This window comes from Choloepus didactylus, chromosome 26, assembly GCF_015220235.1.
Source record: "Choloepus didactylus isolate mChoDid1 chromosome 26, mChoDid1.pri, whole genome shotgun sequence".
Classification (NCBI taxonomy): Eukaryota; Metazoa; Chordata; class Mammalia; order Pilosa; family Megalonychidae; genus Choloepus; species Choloepus didactylus.
Window position 1 is genome coordinate 8859259 of NC_051332.1, and position 20867 is coordinate 8880125.

The 20867-nt window shown below is 39.4% G+C and overlaps 1 protein-coding gene across 1 annotated transcript; it reads left to right on the forward strand.

Moving 5' to 3' along the window:
- Nucleotides 1–8564: 8564 nt before the first annotated feature.
- LOC119520735 (olfactory receptor 13A1-like) lies at nucleotides 8565–9530 on the forward strand. The gene has a single exon (XM_037818694.1). It carries the CDS (start codon nucleotides 8565–8567, stop codon nucleotides 9528–9530), a length of 966 nt encoding a protein of 321 aa, XP_037674622.1.
- Nucleotides 9531–20867: the final 11337 nt, after the last annotated feature.

Below are 20867 nucleotides of genomic sequence, written 5' to 3' on the forward strand. Positions count from 1 at the left end.
TGGGATTTTTGGATTTATTCTGTTTGGAGTTTGTTGGGCATTTATCATTTGTGTATTTTTGTTGTCTAGGAGGTTTGGGAAGTTTTCCCCAACAATTTCTTTGAATACTCTTCCTAAACCTTTACTCTTCTCTTCCTCTTCTGGAACAGCAGTGACTCTTATATTTGGGTGTTTTTATATTGTCCACCATATCTCTCAGATCCAATTAGATTTTTTTCAATTTTTTCCCCAATTTTTCTTTTGTTCTTTCACTTTCTGTTCTATTCTCTTTGAAGTCACTGATTTGCTGCTCAGTTTCCTCTAATCTAGTACTGTTTGTATCCAGAATCTTTTTAATGTGGTCTACAGTTTCTTTTATTTCCATAACATCATCTATTTTTTATTTACTTTTGCAAATTCTTCTTTATGCTCTTCTTCATGTCCTTTATATCCTATGCCATGCTCTCATTGTTTATCATTAGCTCTGTGATTAATTGCTCCAAGTACTCTGTCTCCTCTGATCTTTTGATTTGGGTGTTTGTGTTTGGGTTACCCATATCATCTGGTTTCCCATATCCTCTAAAATTTTCTGTTGTTTTTGGCCTCTTGACATTTGCTTATCTTGGTAGGGTTCTTTTAGGATATGCAGGCTTATGTGAACAATTATCTCTCATTTGTTAGATCTCCAGCTTAGTGAAGTACACTTTTTGTGACTAAACAGCAGGTGGTGTCCATGGGCCACTTATTCCCCTCAAGCCAGTTTTCCTCAGCTTTGTGGTGAGTGGGGGTCTCAATCTTATGGGTTCCAACTGGTGCACCAAATTTCAATCTGTAGTTGGTGCTGCCCACCCTGAATGTGGGGTGTGTGTCTGAGCAGTTAGGAAGGGAGGGAAGCTCTAATAATCAAAACTCCCAGGTGTTCCTGGAGACTTAAAGCTATTGCAGGAGTCTAAATCTTTGGTTCTGTCCCACCACAGTTTGTCTCTGTCATGGACCCACAAGTCCCTGGTATTGTTTTATGGCCCCTGGGACTTCCAAGTGGGTCCCTCTTCCAAGTCATGCCCTTCTAGTGCATCTGTTGAGGGAAGACTCTGCTATATCACAAGTTAATGCTGTCCCCCAAGGGAAGTTCTGGGCCATGGGTCTGTGTAGGGTCATTCACAGCATGCTGAAAAGATGGCTGTATGGGGTGTGGTAATTTTCCCCTTTTCACAGACCTCCACCTTCCTAGCTCCAGGACAACTGGCTGCAGATGTGTGAAGGGCTATCTTTCATGCTAGATATTGAGATGTGTACATGGGTTTTAGGGAAGCAATGCCTGCTACACTTCACTGTGCAGTTCTCACTGCCAGATCCACAGCTGCTTTTGGGTTTTTAAACTAATCCAGCTCCAAACATCAAACCCTGTTTTCCCCTGACCATGATGTGGCTGCTGGTTCTCCAGCAGGCTTACTTGTTTCAGAACACAGATTCCTTTTTTCACCAAGTGCATGGTCCCTGTGGATTTAGCAGACCTTTTCCACTTGGTGCATTGCTGGAACTGGCGTTCTGTAGCACTTTCTGTCCCTTATCTGGTATTTTTCATGGAGATATTTTTTGTCCTGTCTCTCCTAGTCTACCATCTTCCTCCCTCCTCTTCATTCAGTCTTTTACCAGAACATACAGACCTCTACTCAGGAAATCTGGAGCCCTAAGGAGACACAGCTCTAGTACATAGATTTTTAAAATCATACTATATACATTCAATGAAATACTAATCAGCAACAAATATGAGCATATTAATAAAACATACAAAAACTTGGATAATTGACACCAGCATTGTTTTCAGATTTAAAACAGCTGAACTGAAAGTATATTTTGCATGATTTCATCTACAGGAAATTCCAGAAGAGGAAAATCTACTATAAGGTTTTAGAAATATAGTTAGTGACTTGGGGGGCAGAGGGCAAAGTATGGCACAAAATTGACTACAAAAATGATCCAAAAACCCTCTAGAGTAATAGAGTTATTCTCTGCTTTGATTGTGGTAGTAGTTTCATGGGTCTGTATAATTATAACGATCATAATTATGGATTTTAGTAGTAAATATATTTCCATAAAAGTTTTTAAAAGTCCACACCAAAAAGAAAGAATGATGAATAATATGCATCTCTGATCAAAAGCTGTGTATTCTTCATAATGTTATGCACTTTGGATTAAATCCAGCAAAGATAAACTTGGTACATTTGATCTATAGAATTTCAAAATTCCGAAATAAAACAGGTGTTAAGGGAGCACTTCAGGAAATTTAAGCAATTACTTGCATTTCTTAAATGTAGGAAACACAATAAGATTTATGAAAGAATACAAACATATGCTAAGTATGTATTTGAATTGTACAAAATTTTAATGGAATGTATACGTATTAGAATACAAAGATAAAACAGAATAACCTTAGCTGAAAATAAAATGGTGATGCTTTGAAGGCAAACATTGAGGGAAGTAGTGCTAGAGAGACTGACCTTCAGAACCAGGCTGCTCTTGCCCTAAAAATTGAGCCTCAAATTGCCTACCTCTATCTGCAGCACCTAATTAATTGAAAGCATTGGACATGAATTACAGAGCATTCTGTAATTGCCCCTGAGAGTTTTCTCTCAAAGTCTTCCTCCTCAGGGTCCCCAGGACAAACACCTGACCCTGGCCTTGGAAAAGCAGAGATTTACTTGAAGTTCAGTTAAATCCCAGCCCAGAGACACAGTCAAGAGTCTGTTAGAGACTCACTTCACAGGGAAAGCTGCCAGTGGTCCCTGTAGTTCCTGCCATGGGCTGACCACTTTCCAGAATACCCAGTGAGGTCACTGGAGTGTGCAGAGGTGAGTGACGCACTGTCACCCCATGCTCTGGAACATAGGCTGAATACAGAGCTTATAAAATCTTATTTCACAGTGAGGATGTATTTTTTCACAATTCTAGGAACTTAATATGGACATTTACAAAATTTTGTAATTGTATCATATTCTAGATAAATTAACACTTCAAGTTTACATGAAAAACAAATAATCAAAGATAACATTATCATAGAAAAACATTTAGTTTCATGTTCTATTATATAAAAGTCTTAATGTCCAATTTTTTCAGTTTCTGGATTTATTCATTTCTACTTTTTCCTTTGTTCAATACCTTGTTTACTCACTTTATGCATTGCCAGTAACACAAATTTGAAGAATCTAAGAACCATATGCATGACTAGAGAAGACTTGGTTTTCCTCCAATTCAGCTACAGTCTCCAGAGAGAACTTTGTGAAATTGTTTCAGACACCAGCCCTGTACCCCAAATAAACAGAACATTCAACAGTAGAAAAAGGTGTTCAGATTTTAATGAAAGGAAAACATGAATCTAGCAATATTAGGTCTGACAGTGATATGTCTATGGTGGATTCAGCACTTAGATAGTGTCTTTTCACAGGAGCTGCAGCATCAATCACTTATTGTCTTCTCCAAAGGAACATTTTAGAGCTCACACTATCTTCCAACAGGACAGGAGTGCAGCAGCATTCTGAATGCATGGAAGAAGCCCCACAGATTTGGGTGGTCCAGGACCTCTCTGCCAGGGTCGGGGGTGGTGGGGATCATGATTTACTCCTGGTGGATGTCAGCTCCTGGATATGAAAGAGATAAAAATATGTACCTCAGATCCAGCATATAGAGATTCATATCAGTATTTGATGCCACTGTAGGTTACAGAGAAATTAGACAGAAAGTACAGAATATTCCCTTATACCTCCCTCAACTGTCAACCATGTAGTTTTCCCCATTATATTATCCTGTGTTAGTGGGTAACATTTATTATTATTGGTGAACCAATATTCATGTATTATTTTTAACTAATGTCCATAATTTGAATTATGATTCACTCTGTATTGCAGAACTCTGTGTATCTTAAATTTTTATGTTGAAATAATTTGAACCTTTCAGGACATACAATAAAACTATACAAATACTTTACATACTATTCCAACATACCCAAACATCTCAAGACACCCAAATCCATGGATTTTATTTTGGTAAAGTGTCATTTTATCTATAATCTATCCATTTATCTATCTACATATCTATCATCTATTTATCTATCTACTGAAATTTTAAGAGCAAGTTGCACACATACTAGTTGAATAAATGTATATTTCTTTTGAACAAGTATATTCACTTATGTAATCACCTTAAGTTCAAGTAATTCAATGTTGATACAAAGATTGTGATATATATTCCATTTTTAAATAACACACTACTGTCCTTTTGAGCATTTTTGCCTCCATTCATAGATCTCTTCTAGTATCATGTATTGCATTGCATTTTCATTATATCTTTAGTTTCTCCTTCTTTCATTTTCTAAAATTTTGCATACACATAGACAACATAAATGTTTCCATCCCAACTCCTCCAATGCAGTGGGATTATTCACATTCACAATATTGTGGTAACTTCACTACCATCAACTGCTGTAACTTTCCCTTGACCCCAAACAGAAACCCTACGCCCATTATGCATTAACTCCTCACTGCCCCTGCCTCCCACACCTGATAACCTGTCCTCTACCTTCCCTATATGAATTTCATGTTCTCTCACATTTTCCTTATTGTTATCTTGGGGCTTAAATTTAAAATCCTAAATCTATAGCAATCTCATTTGCTACAATACCAACTTTACTTCAATAGCATGCACAGAGTATGTTCTATAGCCTTATTTCCCCCATCTTTGTACAGTTCTTATTTCAAACTAAATATTTATACATTATAAGTCCAAAACCATTGATCTATCATTACATTTTATGCATTTGCTATGTAGATCCTGTAGGAAGGAAAAAGTGGAGCTACAAATCAACATATAATGCTTCTGGAATTTATATTTACCTGTGTCATTATCTTTACTGAGATCTTTATTTCTTCTTCTGGCTTCAGTCAACTTTTTATTTATCCTTTGCTTTCAACCTGCAGAGATTCCTTTGGTGTTTCTTGCAGGGCCAGTCTAGTGTAAAAAGTGTCTATGTTTTTCTTGATCTTGGAATGTCTTAATCCCTTCCTCATTTTGGAAAGACAGTTTTGCCACATACAGCATTCTTGGTTAGCAATTTTTTTATCTTCCTGGTAATTAATGTTTGTGAGAAGATTTTGGTGCCCTCATTAGCCATCCACAAATCATGGTTTGGGAGGAATCTGTGTCAACACTCATCCATTTGTATTAAGTAGTTGACTTTATAATTTTCAGTAGAAGGAGAGTTTTACATAGTTTGTACACAAGTCCTTTGTCACCTATAAGTATCATGAATAAATCTTCCCTGTCTGTGGCTTCCCTATTCATTTTTAGTAGTCTTTTGATGGGGAGAAGTTTTTAACTTTTATGAAGACTGATTTAGCAATGAATCCTTTATTAGTGATTTAGCACCCTAAGAAATTTTGTCTAAGAAATTTTGCCTACCAGATGGAAAGATATTCTCTTATGTTTGCTTTTAAATACTTTATAATTTTACTTTTCCTTACCAGGCTTTGACTAATCAATTATCAATACTATGCATCATCTGAGGTAGCTGTCAAAGTTTGTGTTTTGCTCCATATGCATATTCAGTTCCTCCAATATTATTTGTTGAAAACATTTTTCTTTTGCCTTTGGATTTTTTGGAACATCTTCACAAAACTCATTGACTATAGAGATATGGTTCTATTTGGGCATTTATTCTGTTTCATTGATTTATTTGTCTATCATTATGCAAAAATAAAATTGTTTCCTTCATTGTATCTCTGATCATTGTACTCCTGAGGCCCAGTACTATGAATCCTGCAAATCTGTTCTTTCTTCAGAACAGTTCTGTTTTCATCTTTTGTGTTTCTATATCAATTTTAGAATCAGTTTTCAATTTCTGTTTTTAAGAATGTCATTAGGATTAGGATTGAGATTGTGTTAAATCTAAAGATCAATTAAGAGACTCTTGGTGACAATAATATTCAGCCTTCCAATTCATGCAAGTGTCATATTTATTATGTAATTTCTTTCAGCAGTTTTCATAGATTTTTAATTAGAGGTCTCTGTTTAATTTTTTTTGTCATATCTTTCAATTTTTAATTATTTGTGCTGGTCTCATAAGAAGAGTTGGAAAAGATTTCTCCTCCATTGTTTTCTGAGTTCATGAAATATCAATATTATTTCTTCAATAGATGTTAGCTAAAATTACGAAGTATGACCACCTAAGTGAATATTATTGATACAATGCATTCAATTCCTTACATCCCTATAAGTGATTTAGATTTTTTTTTTTTTTTACTTTTTGGATGGTTTTGGTAACTTGTGATTTTCAAAGTATTTATGTATTTCATCCATGTTTTCAAATTTATTGGCTTAAAGATTATGATAATATTCCTTCATTATCATTTTAAGCTCTATATGATCTGTAGTTATATTCTCTATTTCATCCTTATTAAAAATAATATTTTCTCTCCTTTCTATTCTTATTTAGCACTGCCAGGATGCTATCAAATTTTCAATCTTTCATATGAACAACTTTTAAATATGATTATACTCCTTGCTGCTTATTTTTATTTCATTGATTTTTGTTATTACCTTCATGATTTCCTGCCTTTTAACTGCTTTGTGTTCAACTTGCTTGGTTTATTGCTTCTACAATTAGAAACTTAGATAACTGATTTTCAACCCTTCCACTCTCTTTTCTAATATAATTTAACTTTAATATAATTTAGATATATAAACTTCTCACCAATCACTGCTTTAGCTCCTTCCCACAAAGATTTATATGATATAGTTTTTAAATCATTCAATTCATACTATTTTCTAATTTTTCTTGGTATTTCTTCTTTGATGTACATGTTATTTAGTAATATGTGTTAAATTTCCATATAGCTGGGATTTTTTCCAGTTACCATATTGCTATTGATTTCTAATTTATTGTCAGCAATCATTCTGAAAGATTTCAATATTTTAAAATATACTGAAACACATTTTAAGGAGCAACATATATCTAGATTGGTTAATTTTCCTTGTGCTCTAAAAATGTAGAAATTATGGCCCACTTTTATATTACTGCATTTCCTAGATCCCCTTGGCTAGAGTTCTTGCTGTGACCTCCTATTCACCAATGAGTGGGATTTGTGAGATCTCCAGATGAAGATAAGATGGAGAATTTTTCTACTTCTGTGACAGTAGGGAAGAAGAACTCTGATTTTTTCTCTTCTTTACTCAGTTTTGAGCTTAAATTGAAGAGTAGATTAGAGTAGGGATCACCATTAGTAGTTAGGGTGGAGAACAGATATCCTCAGCAAGAAACCCTGTAAAAGGAAACCAGGGCCCTCCCAGGAGGACCTTCCACATCAAGCAGGAGGATTTAACTTAGCTGAAGAGTCTGGGTTACATTAGTCAGTTTAAAAGAGGAGAATCCCAGCATTGGGATTTCCTTTTAGGACAGTGACCCTGGCTTCAGTATAGAATATATGGGGAAGGTGTTGGAGCAAGGAATTGGACATTCTGAGATGACAAAATAATCTAACATGAATAAATAGCTGGCAAAAGTTATGGGGACATTTGTGACAGATGATTAGAAAATTTAGCCTGCTGGCCTTGGGAGCAGGTTGGGTGAGAGGTGAGAAAGATGTAAAACAGTATCATTTGCTGATTGAACAAATATCTTTTCAGTGCCTACTACAGCCAGGAACTAAATATATTGTAATGATCCAGAGAGGCAGGATCTGTTCCCAGGGATCCTGCACTTGAGATTGGATGGCTGAGGGCTCAATGGGAGAGATACATGCACTGAGGGAACAGACACAAGAGGGACATGCTAGGGGGCAATGGTGGTTAGTTTGAGTTTGAAGGGCCTGAAGCTTATCAAGGCAGATAAGACACAGACGTGCTTGGTATTCACAGGTCTGGAGTTTGGGAGGGCATCACCTGCAGTAACAGATCTGCAAAATGTCAGAGTGTTGGCAGAATCAGCCACCAGCAAGGGATTATGGACCAAGAGAACACAGGGTCAGGAAAGATGCCCAAAGACTAGCTGCAAGGAATCATTCAGAAGTAGAGACCCACCCTCAAAACAGGTGAAAAGGACAGCTCTTGAGGAAGTGGCCTGAGAGGTAGGGTTGTGTCTGATGCTGCATAGATGCTCAGAGATGACCCACTGAAGGGAGATCTCACTGTGGCAGCAGGAGTTGGATGTGGGGTCTCCATGGCCATGTCAGCAGATGGCAGTGCAAGAGGGACCAGAGAGAGGGAAGAACAGAAAGCCCTCCCCACAGGATGTTCTCCTTGCCCTCTTGTTAAAGGATGAAGGCACATGGCAACAAGAACATAAATGTAGATGGCAAACTTTTCAAGGGGAAAATGGCAAGACTTTCATTGAAAAACATGTGGTTTTCAGACAAGCATTGTGGTGGGAGGTGGTTGAGGAAATTAATGGGCCTTCATCAATTAAACCAGTTAACTCCTTCCCTTTCTGTGATTATGGTGGTTTCCAAAATAGTCACGATAAAACATAAGCTTGAAACAAGTGTCAATTCACCTCTGCAGAGTTTCCAGGAGGAGGGGTCAGCACTGATGACCACATGGAGTCAAGCTCAGGAGTCATGCCTGGTCACTTTGGTAAGTTCAACCAGACACTGGTGACAGAGTTCATTCTGCAGGGGTTTGCAGAGCACCCAGAGCTGCGGCTTCCCCTGCTTGGCTGCTTCTTCTTCCTCTACACCATGGCCTTCATGGGCAACACTCTGATCATCACCATCATCACCTGCAGCTCTGGCCTCCACAGCCCCATGTACTTTTTCCTGTTGAACCTGGCCACCATGGACATCATCTGCACTTCCTCTGTGCTGCCCAAGGTGCTGGCAGGCCTGGCCTTGGAGGGAAACACCATCTCCTTTCAGGGGTGTATGTCCCAGCTTTTCTTTCTTGCCTTGTCTCTGTCTTCTGAGCTGCTGCTACTCACAGTAATGGCCTATGACCGTTATGTGGCCATCTGCTGGCCACTGCATTATGGGACCCTGATGAGTCTACGGGTCTGCCTGGTGCTAACTGTTGCAGTCTGGGCTGTCTGTGCCCTGGTATTCTCCATCCACACTGGTCTGATGGCACAGCTGTCCTTCTGTGGCCCCAACATCATCACTCACTTCTTCTGTGAGATCCCCCCACTTCTGCTGCTCTCCTGCAGTCCCACCTATATAAACAGCTTCATGACTATCTTGACTGATGCCTTCTATGGATGCATCAACTTCCTGCTCACCCTGGTGTCCTATGGCTACATTATTTCCAGCATCCTACACATCCGCTCAGCTGAGGGGAAGTGGAAGGCCTTCTCCACCTGCTCCTCTCACCTCATTGTGGTCTTTATCTACTACTCAGCTGTGTTCTGTGCCTACATCAGTCCAGCCTCTAGCTACAGACCTGAGAGAAACAAACTGGCTGGAGTGCTTTACACAACTGTGAGCCCCACCCTAAACCCACTCATCTACACACTGAGGAACAAGGAGGTCAAGGCAGCCCTAGGGAAACTCTTCTCCTTTTGTAGACATTAAATGCCACTCTACTATCCTGTTTTGTCCTATGCTCTTTTTCTGAAGACCATGCTTATAGAAGAAGTAATACCAGCTATCACTCTTTTAGCAAAATCATCCTCAGATGTGGGTGCTGGCCAAGTTGGTAAGGGCTTCCTGGGTTGGTTGGTTTACTGGAACTGTGTGGATATGATGCATTGGCTTCTCCATGGTATCTCAAGATGTGAGCTCATAGTGGGCGTTGTGTCTATGGAAGAAGATTTAGTTCCTGAAAGGCACTTCCCTTTCATTCTGGGAAATATTCCAGGCTCCAGGTGAACTCTCAGAAAGCCCCAGCACTTAAAGCTCCCCACTAGGCCTCTCCTGATCCAGTCTTCCTTAGAAGTTGCTAACCATTCCTCACATCCCAAGCTCTAAATGAAAGTGCTGACCAGCTGTACTGGTATCTGACCTCCTTCTCCACATACATTGTCCCACTAATGCAATACCTCCACTAAGCAATTCAACCACCAGTGCAGTTGTCCACTGAAGTCTCTTTGCCCAGGAACCCCCTCCCCTCAGTACACACTCAGTTTACATTCAAAACCAGCCCAAATGCTGCCTCCCCTCAAAGATTCCATCATCTTCTGAGCCACAAATGTCACTTTGTTCTGCCCTGTGGAGTGCTGGGTAACTAGACTTCCTGTGTTCTGTAACCCAGGATGCTAACTTCAGGCCCAGACAAACATCACCATCTGCAATAGGTGACCCTTCATGCAGGATGCATCTCTGCCATGTTCTGCCCTGGATGGGGCTCCCTGACCTAAAAACTCCCTGAAATGAATCACTCCCATCTGGAGAAGTGTCTAGTGGCACATCATGGTCTGACTGCTAGCTTGTTCACATAAAATGGCCCATATGAATTAATTTGAGTTACATCTGTAGCCTACACAAACCCATAGCTTCAGGTGTACCAGGTTCTTCATGAACCATTTTAAATACTTTAATCCACATTTCATAAAATGTGGTTTACCCACCTAATGAGGTGTGATGCTTTGCTCCAATGGTGGTCTTACTTATGTGGGAAGGGCTTTGGGATACCTGGCTATGTTTAGTATGGGGGAATGGGGAGTAAGTCTGTGGTACAGGGGTTTGGGTTCCCATATTTTTGGTTCTTGAGTGGGGTTTCATGTGGTATATTCATTTCTAAAGTTGCAACAATTTCCAAAACTATTCTCTCATTGTTCTAGAAGCTAGAATGTCAAATCCAAGATATCGGCATGTCACACACTCCTAGGGGTCTAAGAGAGAATTCCTCCTTGCTCTTCCAGTTGTGTGTGGTTCCTGGTGACCCTTGGCTTGAGCATCACTCCAATCCCTGCTTCATCATCATGTGGCCATCTTACCTGTGTCTCCCTTTGTGTGTGTGTCTCAAATCTCCCCTCCTTTCTCTTATAAAGGTGGATTTTCAACTCATAATATGTGATTTTTTGCTCCAATGTAGGTCTTATTCATGTGGGGAGGGTTTGATTTAGGTGGTTATGATCAGTGTGGTGGGATGGGGAGGAAGTCTATGACACAGGGGTTAGGGTTCCCATTGCTGATTCCTGGAGTGAGAGTTTTGTGCTGAGTCTTCATTCTAAAGTTGTAACACTTACAAAAACTAGGTGGATTAACAGAAATTTATTCATGCATTGTTCTGGAAGCTAGAATTCCAAAACCAAGATTTTTGCAGGATCACACCCCCGTAGGGGTCTAGGAGAGAATTCCTCCTTGCTCTTCCAGCTGTGGGTGGCTCCTGCTGATCCCTGGCTTGAGCATCACTCAAATCCCCACCTCTTCATTGTGTGGCCATATTTCCTGAGTCTCCCTCTGTGTCCATGTTGCCCCCTCATTTCTGTAATGAAGAAACCAGTTATTGGATTGAGGTGAGATCCTTAAGTTAATTACATCAGCAAAGAACCTATACAAATAAGGCCACATGTACAGGTTCCTGGTAGATATATTTCTCTTGGGACATTATTCAACCCATTTCTTTGCCCCCCCTCCCCAGTTTATGTCTGTACCACATGCAAAATACATTCACTCCATACCAAAATACTCCCACATTTCAACCCATTACAGCAACAACACTAAGTACAAAATCTCATTTAAATGTTATCAGAGCCATAGACCTAAACTGCATCACCTAAATCATGGGTAATCCTGTTGATATGGTCTATCTAGCTGCAAATTTTCTCTTCATCTATGGAATTGTGTAAGTATAAAACAAGTCAACATTTTCTAAAATTAAATGGTAGGACATGTAGCAAATAGACATTCCCATTCTGAAAGTGTTAAATTGGAAAAAATAAGAGTTGCTAGTCCTGGGCAATTTCAAAACCCAGCAGGGAAAATTTTCCAGGCTCCACTAGTTTTCTCCATCAATGATGTCAAAGTCTAAACAGTCTTTCCCACAGATGCAAACTCACTCATTTGAGTGTCTCAGGAAGATGAAATTTGACAAATCTGGCAAGTTGGAGATCAGTTCTCTTGTCCTCCACTGCCCTATTGTCCTTTGAGTCTTTTCTGGGGACTGCTACTGCAAATGATCTCTTCTCTATAGAAGCCTGGTTTCTTCTGTAGATTAGGATTATATCAGAGAAAGTCTAACATCCATGGCATAAATTACATGGGAATATTTTTGTTCCACACAAAGGAGGTCTGGAGGAAGGCATTCTTGGACTGGTGGAGTGACCCAATGCAGAAATTGATAGACAGGCTCCTATGTTGTTCTGCTCCACATCTTTGGAGCATGGAGCCTTTGACGCAATCACATTGCAGAGAGAAGAAAGAAGGCACAACAAGGGCAAACTGTGATGTTCTGGCTCATTCTGGGGAAAACATCTGCCACTGACATCTGTTTGGCCAGAATAAGCACATTGCAGCCTTGATGGAAGGAATGGCAGTGAGCAGGGAGAAGAGGCAGACAAGGTGTGGACACACATGCAAAATACATTCACCCCAATGACAGTGGAATAATACAGCCCATTGCCAGTCCTGTGAGTCTCAGCTATTATACAAATCCATTAGTCTGTGCTATGTGCTGCTCACTTTTCCTGCAATGACCACACACTAACAACCTAGAACTAAACATTGCAAATATTACTCACCTGTTTTCAGACTTCATCACTGTTCAGTTCTCAGCTACTATTATAGTTTAATGAAATCAAATCAGTTTAGAACTGAATTAGATTGGTAGAGCTACCCACTGTTTCCTTCCCAAATCCAACTGTGCTTAAACTGGGGAGAAGAAAAAGAAGCAAAAGTGACTTCTAGGTGTCTTCAGTGAGATGGAAAATATCCCCATGAAGGCCTTGGTCAGGGGACATCAGGCAGGGCTCCTGAGCTCAAGGACAATTGTTACAGGTTACAATTCACAAATGGGTGCCCATGTCAGTTCTAGCTATTAGGAGAAAGTGTGGGTACAGGTTAATATATACTGACTTCAAGAAACACTAGGTGCTGCCTGTGGGGTGTGTGTCAGATGGGACAATGAGGAGTAGCAATGACCCAAGTCTCTGGGTGGAGGCTCTCAGCTGTGCTGAGAAAGTCCAAGCCTCAGACAAGTGTGACCACCACCTAGTCATCTTTTCATGGTGGTGGCATAATTTTCATTCCATCCAACCCTATGTATAGCACAGATATATCATGGGACCTGGAGACAAAAATGGAGGTGGTGACATCCTCAGCTTCATGCTGCTCTTTTCAGAAGTATACAGACGGATCAAAGTGAGCCTCTGCACAGATGTTGGATTATCTGTATCAGCACCCAACAAAGTGCAACAATGTTCTCAAGTCTTCCCGAAGATGCCTACATAATTTGTATTCCTGCCAAATGCAGCTGTCTTCTTTAATTTCTACCCTGCTGTTCTAAAGGGAAGGAAGGTACACTTGGTATATTATTAAGGGAAAATCTTAATCTTAGGCACACAAGGATACAAAATCCAGAGGATGCTACACAAGAACCATTTGATTACACCACATTTCATTCCATCTGCACCCATGAGTCTCACAGGCAGTTGTGAGGATCCTCCTCTCTTAACCCCTCGGTCCATACCCAGGCCTCTCTGTCTCTATATCTATCTGCCTTCCACAAAACAACACCCCTCCACTTTTTGGAATGGTTCCTCCATGAGTTTCCAATGTTTTTTCCTCCTTTCTGCAAATAGAAAGAGTATGTTGGTCCTTTGCCTTCAGATAAATGTTTTCAAGCAAATAAAACTGCCTTTTGAGAATGTGTGCTGATCTATTTTTCTTTCCCAGAGATTCTCTCATTATTTCCCTTGTACCATTCAGGTAGCAATATGGAATCAGTTGTTACAAAATACACAATAACAAAAAGCATCAGTACTTACTTTCAAGTTTCAAATAAAATTCTGAAACACATATCATCACCAATAGATTTAGTTCAAAGGTTTGTGAGAAGAAAGGAATTTCCCCAAGATTCAGGGTATGAGGCTGATGCCAAGGCAGGGACAGTGATGGTGTGGGACACTGTTCTGCAGCCCTAGAGAAGGCAATAATCTTTTGACCTGGGGAAGGGAAGAGTAAACCAGGAAGCATGAGCATGAGAGGGAGTTGAGGGTTCTGTAGATAGCAAGATCATTACAGGGTGTTGAGGATTCCTTATAAAACCTGTGCCCACTGACACAGTCATGCCCTGGGAGAACTGAGGTTTGCAGAAATCCATGGCCCTAGAAGTGGAGCATCCCCATGAGTGCTTTCCCCAACACCAGGCAGGGGTAGAAGAGTGGAAGAGGCTATGTGTGTGACCATGCCAAATACACCCAACAGGCTTTCCCATGGTTGAGACTGACATATGTAGAATCTTGCAATTTTCCATGGTGGAAGCTGAAAATAGCAGAGTTCCTGCTCCTTGGAGACTTCATGGCTGAGTTCAGGAGCTCACTCATAGACATCAGGTTGAACCACTCCTCTGAGAACAAAGAGGAAGTCAATGTTGAACAGGTGCCCTCTGTAAAAACTCACTGCCAGCAGGTTTCTTCACTTGCAGATGACAGCAAGGAGGGAGAGTGGACCTGAATGAGATAAACCTGAGTCAGGGCTCTGCTGCTAAGGCAAAATGGAATCCATTATAGAAATAAGGTTTGATGATGGTGAAAACGAACAAAGTCATGCTTCTTACCTGGATTCAGACTAAAATATTGCAGCTTATTCATTAATATTAATCATCATTTACAGTGTTATTTAATGATAATCAGTCACTGTTTCTTTCATTTTTTCTAAAGACCCCCTCCCCTAAGTGGCATAAGGAGGAGTGCTCTCTCTCCTTTCTCTGTTTCACCCATGGAGATTTTGGTGTGCCTAGAGATACCCAACCCATTCCAGGTCCAAGCATATCCCCCTCTTTTCACAGTGTGAGGGCCGTTCCAAAATCACAGATTGGGCCAGTCCCTGGGCAATCCTGTCCATGAACAAGGACCCACCATTGCAACCTCTCTTCTGCAATGAGCAGTGCAATGGTGTAAAATAAATTATATTATGTGCTTTCTCATCTTGTCTGGCCTAGTCATAATTTACAATTTTAAGTGACCACTGTATTTACCCCTGACCTTGCAATGTACCACTATATGGCCTAGATGATAGGTGCTGCCTTCAGCTTTCCCAAATGGCCGCTACCACATTGTAAAGCTGCAAATCCTCTTCATCAACAGGAAAACCCCACTCATTTCCCCATGGCCACAATAAAGGTAAAGCCTAGACCCTTTTCTTTTCACTCTCCATTGTCTTTTGTGGAAGCCTAAGTTAGGTAAGTCCCAATCCCCTCTGTTACTTTCCTTCTCTCCTCTCCCCCATCATCACCCTGTGATCTAATTAATCAAGACTTGTGTTTTTACAAATGCAATTGAATACTTGTGGTTATAAATAGACAAGAACAATGAGGTGCTTATTTCAATTGGTATATAGAGGCCTCAAGATTCTAAAATTGCATCCCTAAAAGACACTGTCTCTAAATTATCTCAAGCTAATGAGGAACTAAAATCATTATGCCTATCCAAAATTCTCCTATCTATAACTTCTGCTCAACAATGTCTGTCTTCTAATTTGCCACTTTACACTTTTGAGCCCACCATCTCTTCATTTTCTTCACTATATAAATGTCCTTTGACTCTGAACCCCATCTTCAAATCCCTTTTCAAGATAAAACCTGAAGGAAATACCAAATCTGATGGCACTCAGAAAACTGACCAAGTTACCAACACAACACCCCCTGTTCTAAGACTGAATTTGGGACACAACTGAACAATTTCCCAAGTCAAAGGAAGACTCTAAAAATTTTGTATCTTAATTCAGACCTATCAACCTGCCTGTCAGTCTATATCAATGCATTCATATATAGTTGTGTCCATAGAAGAACAAAATTGGACTAGAATATCAAATAGCAAATATGACCATCAATGAGTCTTCCCTTGTTCTAGATTGAGTTAAATTATATCTGCATAATCATTAGATGCCATTACTAAGGTCATTCTCTACAATATTGATGGGCAAATGTCCAAGGCTTCAAACAGGGTAAACATCAACATATCTTAGATTTTCAAGACAAGATGGTGGAATAAGGAGGTGTAGAGTTTAGTTAGTCCTCTAGAGCACCTAGTAAACATCCAGGAACAACTAGTAAATAGTCTGGAAGGACAACTTCTGGGACATCCATGACCGGACACACATCATACACCAGTATGGAATGGGTGGAATGGCTGAGATCTCAGCATACAACTACAAGTAAAGTCACTGAAATGGCAGAATTGGTTTCCCTCACCCACTCACACAAGTGGCTAAGTTAGAAAACTTCCCTGTGGGAAAAAAAGAAGCAGTCTTTACTTGGAGCAAGGGAAGTTATCTCAACCAAGCCCCAATTGCAATTTTATTTAATAAATTTGGACTATTTAATACAAGCTACAAGCACAGATAAACCCAGAGCAAAAAGGAAAGGAACCCTGAGGTCTCTCTTGGCAGAAACAAGGTGGGGCTTATTAAAAATGAATAAAAACAGAGGCATTTGGAATTAGCTGAGCTTAGAATATTGGAAAAGGCCTGTACCCCAAGAAAAGTTACACATAGAACTGGGTAAACAAATCTGGCTCTTGACTGGCAAACTGTGGGGACAGGGACTGACTCTGTAATGTGGATTTTTTCTTTGTTTTTCATTCTTTATTTTTTGGAAAACTATTCTAAGTAGTTCATTAGAGAAAGTCTCAGGAATTTTCAATTATCAGCATTGACCCAGGCAAGGGGAATTAAGGTAGGTCTGAGAGACAAAGTAAGGAATCAGTGAAGGAGATAATTCACCCAAGGGTGTATCCTCCCCAAGAAAATGGGGCAGGGACCAGCTCATTTGGTGGCCCTCCCTCAGAGATTTCAAACCCCTGGGCCTGGAAAAAAAAAACAGAAACAACTTAATCTTACCTTCTCCTTATGCTTCCATCTCAACCATGCTCCTAGCAGGAACAGGGTCTGCTGAGATTTAAAGGCACCACATTTCTTTATGCCAGAGGGACCTGTGGGATACAAGTGCCACCTGCTGAGCAGAATAGGAAAAGTAGAGTGTAGAGTGCTCACAGGAAGGTCTGGCAACATGCTGGGTCTCATTCTCAGGGAAGTTTCCTCAGGGAAACTTGATAGTGATTACACCCTCCTCTTGAGACCTGGGCCCATCTCTTCTGGGAAAATCTGATTGGAGTCAATGTTATCTGGGTAGACTCTTCTCAAAAAAATAGGCAGGGGAAGAACAAGAATAACAAAAGCTGAGAAATTCTAATCAAATGGAAGCTATGCTAGAGGTCTAGAATAAGTTGAACCAAACAGCAAAGAACAGATAGAGAACAAAGTGAACCAACAAGAAACCCTAGATAAAAGAGTGAAAATGACCTCTAGAAAAACTAATCAAGGAAATCGGATGCCTAGACATCAACCAAAAATTATGAGTCACATTTGGAGAAATAGAGATATGACCCAGTTAAAGAGACAAACTAACACTTCAAATGAGATACAGGATTGAAACAACTAATTACAGATGTTCAAAGAAACATGTTAAATCAATTAAAAATCAAACTGATGAGTTGAGGGAAGATATGGCAAAAGTGATGAAGGTTGTAAAGAAGACATTGGACAGACATAAATAAGAACTCAAAAGTTGAAAATAATTGACAGAACTTATGGGAATGAAAGGCACAATAGAAGAGATGAAAAACAAAATGGAGACTTACATCAGCAGATTTGAAGAGTCAGAACAATGGATTCAGGAACTAAAGTACAGGAATTTGAAATCCTACACACAAAAGAACAGACAGGGAAAATAATGGAAAAATATAAGCAGAGTCTTAGGGAACTGACTGACAACATGAAGTACATGAATATACATGTCATGGGTGTCCCAGAAGGAGAAGAGAATGGAAAAGGGGCAGAAAGAATAATGGAGGAAAAATCATGGAAACTTTCCCATCACTTATGAAAGACATAAAGTTCCATATCCAAGAAGCACAGCATACCCCTAACATAACAGATCTGGAAAGACCTACTTCAAGACACTAATCAGATTGTCAAATGCCAAAGAAAAAGAGAGACTTTTGAAAATAGCAAAAGAAATCCATCACATAGAATGCAAGTTTGATAAGACTATGTGTGGATTTCTCAGCAGAAACCATGGAGGTGAGAATGCAATGGTATGATATATTTAAGATACCAAAGAGTAATATTGCTAACCAAGAATTCTATATCTGGCAAAACAGTCATTCAAAATTGAGGAAGAGTTTTAAATATTTCTAGACAAACAAACACTAAGAGACTTTTTGAAAAATAGACCTGCTCTACAAGACATATTAAAAGGATCACTATCAGCAGATAGCAAAACACAGTAGAGAGAGGTTTAGAGAATAGTGTAGAAATGAAGAATTTCAGTAAGGATACAAAGAGAGAAAGAAAAAATAAAAATAAAATAAGATATGACATATAAAATTCAAAAGAGAAAATGGTAGCTGGTAGCACAATATTGTAAGTATGATGAACAAGGCTGAGTGTTAATAGGGATGGATAAGGAAGTCTAGTGTCATGTATGACACCAGAAGGAAAGATAGAAGATAAGGGCTGGGACTGTATAACTTAACAAAATCTAAAGTGGACAATGATGATTAAATGTACAGATATAAGAGTGTTTTTTTATGCATGAGGGGGAACAAATGAGTTCTAACATTACAAGGTTTTGACAATGGGATGCTATATGGAAAAATACAATCAATACAGATTACAGTTGATAGTTAACAGTAACATTGTAACATACTTCCATAAAATGTAATAAAGTCAATATACCAAAGCTAAATATGAATAAGGGTGGGATATAAGGGAAGGGTATGGGATTCTTTGTGTTCTTGTTGTTTTTTTTTTTCCTTTTCATTTTATTTTGTTTATTTTTATTTTTTATTCTTTTTCTCTCTTCTTTGTTTGTGGAAGAAATAGAAATGACCTCATGTAGACTGTGGTGGTGAATGCATAATTATGTGATTATACCAGAAACCACTGATTGTTTACTTAGGGTGGTGCTCCAGTTTGCTAATGCTACTGTTTTGAAAAATGCTAGAAATGGATTGGCTTTTATAAATGGGTTTATTTGGTTACAAAACTAGTCTTAAGGCCATAAAGTGTCCAAGGTAAGGCATCAACAAAGGGTACCTTCACTGGAGAAAGTCCATTGGCATCCAGAAAACCTGTTAGTTGGGAAGGCATGTGGCTGGCATCTGCTGATCCTGGGTTATGTTTCAGCTCTTTTCTCAGCTCCTGTGCATTCTTCAAAATGTTGTTCTTGGGGAGTTTGTCCTCTATTAGCTTCTCTGGAGCAAAAATCTGCTTTCATAGGCCATCTCCAAAATGTCTCTGTAAGTTGCAGCTCTCTCCAAAATGTCACTCTCAGTTGCTCTGAGGCCGTTCTGTCTTTGAATTCCTTTATATGACTCCAGTGATCCAATTAATGTTCCCCATGAGTGGGTAGGGAAACACCCCCATGGAAATTATCCAATCAAATATTTCACTCACAGTTGATTCAGTCACATCTCCATGGAAACACTCGATCAAAGAATTCCAATCTAATCAACACTAATACATTGGCCCCCACAAGATTGCATCAAAGATAATGGCATTTGGGGGGACATAATACATTCAAACCAGCACAGATGGATTGCATGGTGTGTGAATTAAACTGTTTAAAAATGAACAGAAAGATACAAGTGCTGGAGAAAACATGGAGTGAGGGTTATATCTATTCACTCTTGGTATGGAAGTAGAATGGTGCAGTCCATCTGGAGGGCAGTGTGGTGTTTCCACAGGAGGCCAAGTATAGGGTTGCCATGTGTTCCTACAACCCCGTTATTGGGTATATATTTAGAAGAACTGAAAACAGGGACACAAATGGACATTTGCACACTGGAGTTGATGGTGGCAGTATTTATGATTTGCAATGGATGAAGGTAGTCTAAGGGTACATCAACTGAAGAATGGAAGGGTGACCTGTGGCTTATACATACAATGGTATACTTAGGAGCTACAAGAAAGAAGTTGTGAGGCATGTAATTAGATGAATGAATCTTGAGGACAATTTGTTGAGTGAAAGAAGCCAGAGACAAGAAGACTAATATTATAATGCTTCAATAATATGGACCAAATATAGTACCCAAATTCTGAGAATTGAATTGAACATAGGTTATCAGGGGAAGACTTATTGTAAAGGCTCCTAGATTATAAGCTCTTACAGCACTCACAACTATTGCTGAGTTGTTAGTTATTTCTAAATTCTGGGATTCTGGGCTTTTTGTGTATAACCTGGTCAGTCTCTTGAACTTTGGGTATCTGCATGACACCTGAGACTCAGAACTAGAGTTCTAAAGCTATGAAAGTCAGCATTACCCTATACAGCAACTGCTAAAAAAGCTGAAAAATAGATCAGGCTTCAATTAGAGATATGAATGAAGCTGATCTGCTTAATAGTAAGGAAAAGCAGACTGAAGGGTAAAGGACAATACTGACAGTGTTATAAAATTCAAATTCTGTGTGAGACCAAAAAAGAGAAGTTTATTTGGTGCAAAATTTATATTTTCTCTAGCAAACTAATTTAACTTGTAAGGTCAGTTTATTTGAACACCCTACTTACATGGAACTTTGAAAAGAGAGTGAGATTTTGTTGGTTTGTACAGGCTGGTTGATGCCCTGATACTTCCAAGAGTGATGTGGGCCGAGAATAAAAAGTATTTGCAAAGCCCCCTTTAACAACTGGGGAAAAATCTGGAAATATTAAACCTCCCTACCTGGGAAATTCCTGATATTCTTGCA

Excerpts from the sequence above, each read along its gene's own strand:
- LOC119520735 (XM_037818694.1), top strand. The coding sequence starts at position 8,565 with ATGGAGTCAAGCTCAGGAGTCATGCCTGGTCACTTTGGTAAGTTCAAC.